Raw genomic sequence first — 7,896 nt, forward strand, 5'->3', positions numbered from 1 at the left:
AAAGTAACAAAGTCATACTGCGATTGTGCAAGCAGATGATAAATATAAGATTTGTATTTAGGCCAAAACATTAAATGAAATATGGAAGGAACTAATAGTAATAAATATGATAATTAAACATCAAGCTGGTTTTCAGCTCGCCAAGACTACCGAGTAGAAAATAAGTACAAGTCTTTTAGATTATCAATTAGCAAAGATGTCAATGTATTGTACAAACATGATAGAGGGAAATTACTGAAAATACGTCCATGTTAATCTGTCTCAATCAGCATAAAACTCTTCTGAAGAATTCTTTATACATCATACTGGCTTTGGGTTTGTCATTCAAGAATACTGTGTAGCAAAGCAAACTACGAATACAAATACCAACTTTGCCAATAGGCAAGGAATATGCCGGCACTGGCACATAGCTAGGACCCAAGGAACAAAATTTCCATGAAAATTCAGAAAAACAAGTATAATAGATTGGATGTTCTAGGATAATTCAGCATGCATATCTGCGTCAATTCACAGAACTTCTAGTGAAGCAGGGATCGTATGGCTGCCACAGCATCACCCTTGTGCTCTCGCAAGGTCCTCTCAGCAACTTTTTTGTCCAACTGTCACGAAGAAGATTTCAATTATTACTAAACATAGAAAATAGAACCTCAATGTATGCTATATAATGAAATTAACCTCAAGTTCATTTGCAATAACATCAACATCAGCCGCATTGATCTTTACAGCAGCCAATTCTTTTTCCCTATTAGCAGGTGAAAAAGGAAGAGAGTCAGTTTAGGACAATCATAAAAAGAACCCAAGTATATTTTAGAAATGACAGCTATGAAGATTGGTAACAGAGATGAGGGTAGGTCATAGGCCAATCTTATCAAATAGGTCAACTTGGGGCCAAATTCTCGAATTGAATTGAAATAGCAGGCCCAAACTATCATAGTGGAAAATTATTTGAATATGCTTAATGCTTGCATCATAGATAGCAGTAGTAAAGAATAACAAGAAAGAACCAAGAGATCAGATATATATATTGTTCCTGATAAGTCAAGTTTTGCAATGAACTCTATATATGATACATCACGTTCTACATGGAATCCAGAGAAAAAAGTAACAATGTCTGACAAAGAAAAAGAAAATTGGTCCTGAAAGCAAGTGCTTCCTTTGTTCACCATTGCACCATTTGAACTTACTTTTACAGAATTTACACTAATCAGACATTTAACCATCTTTTGTGATTTCATGTATGTAAAATTACAGTCATGTGCAACCTTGATGGTAAGCATGATAAAATCTAACTGTCCATAGACATGTTTGATTTTCACAGAATAATCCATCATGTGTCAGAAACTCGGGATTCATGTCCACCCTTCAGTCTCATGGCCATATATATAGCATACAGAAGATAGTATTGCTATAAAAAGAGGGCAATAGAATTATTAGGGTCTTAATGTTTAAAGCAAGCTAAAATACAAGTTCTTTAGTAGTGAGGAAAAACACATCATAGGAAAGGGTATATTGCCAATTGCCATACCAGCATAACAAAAAACACTGAACTGTACTCAAAGACTTGCCACAAAACTGGATGTTAGATTATTTAAATATCTTACCTTACAAAACCAGAAGATACAAGTCTGGAGGAAAGAAGATGTGCTCTTACAACAGATGTTACTACAGTTTTGGTGTTCAGTGTTCACTGATTGCTAAATCCAAAATAAAGCTCTAAGGAAATGATAATTAGTTAAATAAAAATCAAAGCTTCCTACCTTGGCAGTTAGCACATGAGTTGTTTATTGCCTCTGTTTTAATGCCCCCTAGTCCCTCCTTAGGCATGTGTTACACTGTAACTCATAACTCATTCTCTTCATTGGCCCCACTTGTCTTGTTTAGTTGCTTAATGTGTCCAAGTGCCAAATTGATCCTCATCCCTCATTTTTGTCACCCATAGGCAGGGGTGTCTTTTCCTAAAGTTGAAAGTGTGCACAATACACATGAACAAGCCTGCCCACGGCCTGCCTGTTCTTTCCTGGCTCCCTCACCACCCTGGAATGATGAAATACCTATGTACCCTATACTTCACACAAATCGGAACTTTATTAACAGATGAGTTGTACTTTCATAGTTTCATGTGTACCATGGTAAAGGAAACACCCACAAGGCCACAATATGACAATCTAAGTCAATTCTACAAAAATTCTCTAGTAGTATGTCCATCAAAAACCAACAAGCCAGGAAAAAGGAGCAGATCTTAGTCTACCAGTTTACCTTAGTACTTTAATAGTTTAATGACAAACTATCTTCAACTAAAACTTGTATTTACCACCCCCTAAAAAGAATGCTTGAGTGATAGACTCATCCTTAGTCACCCAATGGTCCACTGTATACTTAAAAATCAAACCCATATACGATCGTTGAAGATAATTTGCAGTTAGCTGTCGGACCCAAACTGAAACCTATTCCAGTCAATCCATCATATGAGCTTTAAGATGGCAGCTTAGTTAGGACATACTACCAATAGATAAGTAGCAATACGATGACACTTAATGAAATATTCTGATTTCTAGTCCACAGGCAATACATGACATATTAGATATCCTAAATGATTTGACCTTTGTACCTAAATAGGATGGCATCACTCACATAATATATGCTACGAAGAAAGTTGTTCATTTCAGGAGAAGGAAAGACCCTCCTAATGTATATTTCAGTCCACGACATGCTACAGCCCTAAAGTCCATGACCAGCTAAAGATCTAACTTCTTAGGCACTAACTTCCAACATAGGCATTGGTAGCTATCAAAAGTTATGATAAGATTTTTTGCTTGTTGTGGTCAACTCCTTACTCTTGCCAACCATTTTGCAAATTATGCACTACTTCGCCAAACAATTTGGCAATGTACAGATTAGATAGTAGCAAAATTTGCATCCATCACCACTTCATCAGTAATAAGAGCAAGCCACGGAGAATGTAGTCTTGTAACATCACCAACTCATTTCAACCTCGACATCATGTTCAGACAAAGAGAGCATTCTATAGTTTTACAACAAATTCAAAAACTCTAGTGATCACTCTTCCCAACTTCTCAAAACCTCGTCGAGTTGCCACCGTTGGGTGTAAAGTTTATATCTGTCATCACATAGTTAAATTGCCTAACAATAACCAAAATATTCACTCCCACATCTCCTCCATTTCAATTAATCTTCAAAATCTTTCTATTCCCCAACACTATTCCATCACTAATCACTTAATCAGGTTCAGTTAGAACCCTAATGTTTTTATCTAACGCAATTAAAACCAACATTTCCATGAATTACGCCAACTTTTCATTGCTAAAAGAATTCAATTCTACAGAACACTACAAAATTAAAATCACAGCAAACAAAAAAAAAATAAAATAAAAAAACCTCAATCTCATAGCATTGGCATCAGCTTCAGCTGCAGCAGCAATCGACGCCATAGCCTACAAACCACCATTATTAATCAAAAAAATGTCAAAAAAAAAACATGAAATTGAGCAGATTAATTGACATAAAAGTAGAATAAAAAAAAAAGTGGGAAAAATGGAGGAGAAAGAAAAAGACCGTTTGAACACGAGAAGAATCAAGCTGACGATCTTCGACACGATCAGTAAGCTTATCGAAAGCTTTACTTTGCTGCTGCATATCCTTAGAATCCACCATTCTATCAACTCCTTCATCTCCTCCCTCCATTGTTTCTCTCTCTTCTTTCTCTGAAAACTGGGTTTTTCTTCAAAGTAAAGAGTAGCCTAATACTGTATAAAAATATGAACTGCTGTTATTTGGAAATGAAGGTTTTTTTTTGTAGTGTGGTTCTATTTTAGGGCATTGCTTCTTGGCTCACACCTTGGGCTTTACCCTTTCGGCTGAATTTTAAGGATGGTAAAGTTTGTAAAAACTAGTAGTCCATTATACCAACTACAAAAAACGCACCAAACTAGCACATCTTGGCCGAGATCTCTAAAATTTCTCAAAAAACGTGAATATTAATCTTTAGTTTTGGAAATTTTTGACTTTATTTCACCTAGAAATAAAAATTGCCGAAATATTTACCATGTTCCCTAATAACCTCCGTGAGTCCAATTGGCTAGGTGGAACCATCCAATTTGCCTTAAAACAACCAATTTACCAGTTTACAAGTTATACCGATTTTATTAACACAAGAATACCACGAACATTTATGACAACATATAATGATCTATATGGTTTCAAACAGCATTATATGACCCCGAGATATATCCCCTAAAATCACAATTATTTTTGACACCGGGCCTCGAAACCTCCAAAATTTCTGAAAAAGCGTGGATATTAGCCTTCAATTTTGGAATTTTTTGACTTTTTTTCGCCCGGAAATAAAAATTGCCGAAATGTTTACCATAGTGCCTAACATCCTCCGGAAGTCCAATTGGCTGGGTGGAACCATCCAATTTTTCTTTAAACGACCAATTTACCAGTTTATAACTTGCACCGATTTCTTTAACTCAAGCCTACCATGAACATTTATGACAACATATAATGATCATATATGGTTCCAAACGCCATTATATGACCCTGAGATGTATTCCCTAAAATATCAAGGGTATTCGACACCGTACCCCGAAACCTCCAAAATTTCTAAAAAAGCGTGGATATAAGCCTTCAATTTTGGAATTTTTTGACTTTTTTTCGCCCAGGAAAAAAAATTGCCGAAATTTTAACCATGATTCCTTTTACCCTCCGGGAGTCTAATTGGGTGGGTGTATCCATCCAATTTTCCTTTAAATGACCAATAAACCGGTTTACAACTTGCAACGATTTCATTAAATCAAGCCTACCAAGAACATTTATAACAACATATAACGATCATAAATGGTTCTAAACGACATTATATGACCCCGAGATGTATACCCTAAAATTTTAAGACTTAGAAACCGGGTCTCGAAACCTCCAAATTTTCTGAAAAAACGTGGATATTAGCCTTCAATTTTGGAATTTTTTGACTTTTTTCGCCCAGAAATAAAAATAGTCAAAATGTTTACCATAGTGCCTAATATCCTCCGGAAGTCCAATTGGCTTGTTGGAACCATCCATTTTTCCTTTAAACAACCAATTTACCAGTTTATAACTTGCATCGATTTCTTTAACTAAAGCCTACCATGAACATTTATGAAAAGATATAATGATCATATATGGTTCCAAATGACATTATATGACCACGAGATGTATTCCCTAAAATCTCAAGGGTATTCGACACCGTACCTCGAAACCTCCAAAATTTCTAAAAAAGCGTGGATATAAGCCTTCAATTTTGGAATTTTTTGACTTTTTTCGCTCAGGAAAAAATTTGCCGAAATTTTAACCATGTTCCCTAATACCCTCGGGGAGTCTAATTGGGTGGGTATATCCATCCAATTTGCCTTTAAATGACCAATAAACCGGTTTACAACTTGCACCGATTTCATTAAATCAAGCCTGACAAGAACATTTATAACAACATATAATGATCATAAATGGTTCTAAATAACATTATATGACCCTGAGATGTATACCCTAAAATTTAAAGACTTTTCGACACCGGGTCTCGAAACTTCCAAATTTTCCAAAAAAGCGTGGATATTAGCCTTCGATTTTGGAATTTTTTGACTTTTTTTTTCGCCCAGAAATAAAAATTGCCAAAATGTTTACCATAGTCCCTAACATCGTCCGGAAGTCCAATTGGCTTGTTGGAACCATCCAATTTTCCTTTAAACAACCAATTTACCAGTTTATAACTTGCACCGATTTCTTTAACTCAAGCCTATCATGAACATTTATGACAACATATAATGATTATAAATGGTTCCAAATGACATTATATGACCCCAAGATGTATTCCCTAAAATCTTAAGGGTATTCGACACCGTACCCCGAAACCTCCAAAATTTCTAAAAAAGCGTGGATATATGCCTTTAATTTTGGAATTTTTTGACTTTTTTTCGCCCAGGGAAAAAAATTGCCGAAATTTTAACCATGGTCCCTAATACCCTCCGGGAGTCCTATTGGGTGGGTGTATCCATCCAATTTGCCTTTAAATGACCAATAAAGGGTTTACAACTTGCACCGATTTCATTAAATCAAGTCTGACAAAACATTTATAACAACATATAATGATCATAAATGGTTCTAAACGACATTATATAACCCTGAGATGTATACCCTAAAATTTAAAGACTTTTCGACACCGGGACTCGAAACCTCAAAAATTTCTGAAAAAGCATGAATATTAGCCTTCAATTTTGGAATTTTTTGACTTTTTTTCGCCCGGAAATAAAAATTGCCTAAATGTTTACCATAGTCCCTAATATCCTCCGGAAGTCCAATTGGCTGGGTGGAACCATCCAATTTTCCTTTAAACAACCAATTTACCAGTTTATAACTTGCACCGATTTCTTTAACTCAAGCCTACCATGAACATTTATGACAACATATAATGATTATATATGGTTCCAAACGACATTATATGACCTCGAGATGTATTCCCTAAAATCTCAAGGGTATTCGACACCGTACCCTGAAACCTCCAAAATTTCTAAAAAAGCGTGAATATAAGCCTTCAATTTTGGAATTTTTTGACTTTTTTTCGCTCAGGAAAAAAAATTGCCGAAATTTTTACCATGGTCCCTAATACCCTCCGGGAGTCTAATTGGGTGGGTGTATTCATCTAATTTTCCTTTAAATGACCAATAAACCGGTTTACAACTTGCACCGATTTCATTAAATCAAGCCTGACAAGAACATTTATAACAACATATAATGATCATCAATGGTTCTAAATGACATTATATGACCCTGAGATGTATACCCTAAAATTTTAAGACTTTTCGTTACCGGGTCTCGAAACCTCCAAATTTTCTAAAAAAGCGTGGATATTAGCCTTCGATTTTGGAATTTTTTGACTTTTTTTTCGCCCGGAAATAAAAATTACCGAAATGTTTACCTGACAGGCTAAAGTCGTATCACCTAATAAAAAGTATTACCTAAATCCTCTAACTAAAGTAGATAGGAAAGTAGGGTCGAATCCACAGGGAAACTGGTCTTTCTACTCCTAATTAATTAATATAGTCTAAATTATCAAGGTAACCAAATTGTTGTTATAATGTGAAACTATGCTATGGAGATCAAGTTTAGGGAGAAAATTAATAATAAGAAGGCCTAGGGTCATAGGTTCACCAATAATTAATATTCCGGGATAAAACATAACAATCAATAAATCAACATCGCATAAATAACATGATTAACAGGCTCTCGCAATTTATTAACCAACATATATCTAACAGGCTCTCGCAATTTATTAGATCTAAGTCCCTATTGAAAATAGCCCTTAATATCAAATTAACATCTGCTCGATTCATCAATTCAATATTGCTAAACATTCACAATCAAATTACATCTGCTCGATTCATAATCCAATTGCAAAGAATTAAAACAATTCAATAAGAAATTATCATGCAAAGTCAATAATCAACAATAACAAATTATCCCTTCATATTAATTATGGATTCCCATAAACCCTAGAATTAAACTACTCGGACATAATTAAATCTAAAAGTAAACAAAGCAATTAAAGGAGACATGATTAAGATTAAAGCAAGGAAAATAAGTAAATAAGGAGAAAATAGATAGTACTAAAAGAAGGAAATATAAAATTGCATAAATTAAGAGTTTAGAGAGAGAAACAAGAGAGAAAGTAATACTAAGAGTTAGTTAAAGAGAGAGAGAGAGAAAAGAGTTAGAGAGAGAAAATAAAACTAAACTAAAACTAATAAAAACAAAACTAAAACTAAAACTAATTAATAAATCTAAACTACCAAAAATCCTACGTGAAGAGTTTCCTCCTAAAAACCTCACTAAAAGTTAACATAAATAGGC

The 7,896-nt window shown here is 34.7% G+C and overlaps 1 protein-coding gene across 1 annotated transcript; it reads right to left on the reverse strand.

Annotated features, from left to right (window-relative positions):
• Nucleotides 1-154: 154 nt before the first annotated feature.
• LOC145562886 (uncharacterized) lies at nt 155-3,802 on the reverse strand. Its single transcript, XM_081623305.1, has 4 exons — nt 3,574-3,802; nt 3,397-3,452; nt 676-742; nt 155-599 (listed from the first exon to the last, which is right to left on the reverse strand). The coding sequence occupies exons 1-4, from the start codon at nt 3,700-3,702 to the stop codon at nt 519-521; spliced, it is 333 nt and encodes a 110-aa protein (XP_081479431.1). The 5' UTR covers nt 3,703-3,802; the 3' UTR covers nt 155-518.
• Nucleotides 3,803-7,896: the final 4,094 nt, after the last annotated feature.

This window comes from Chenopodium album, chromosome 10, assembly GCF_948465745.1.
Source record: "Chenopodium album chromosome 10, dcCheAlbu1.1, whole genome shotgun sequence".
Classification (NCBI taxonomy): domain Eukaryota; kingdom Viridiplantae; phylum Streptophyta; class Magnoliopsida; order Caryophyllales; family Amaranthaceae; genus Chenopodium; species Chenopodium album.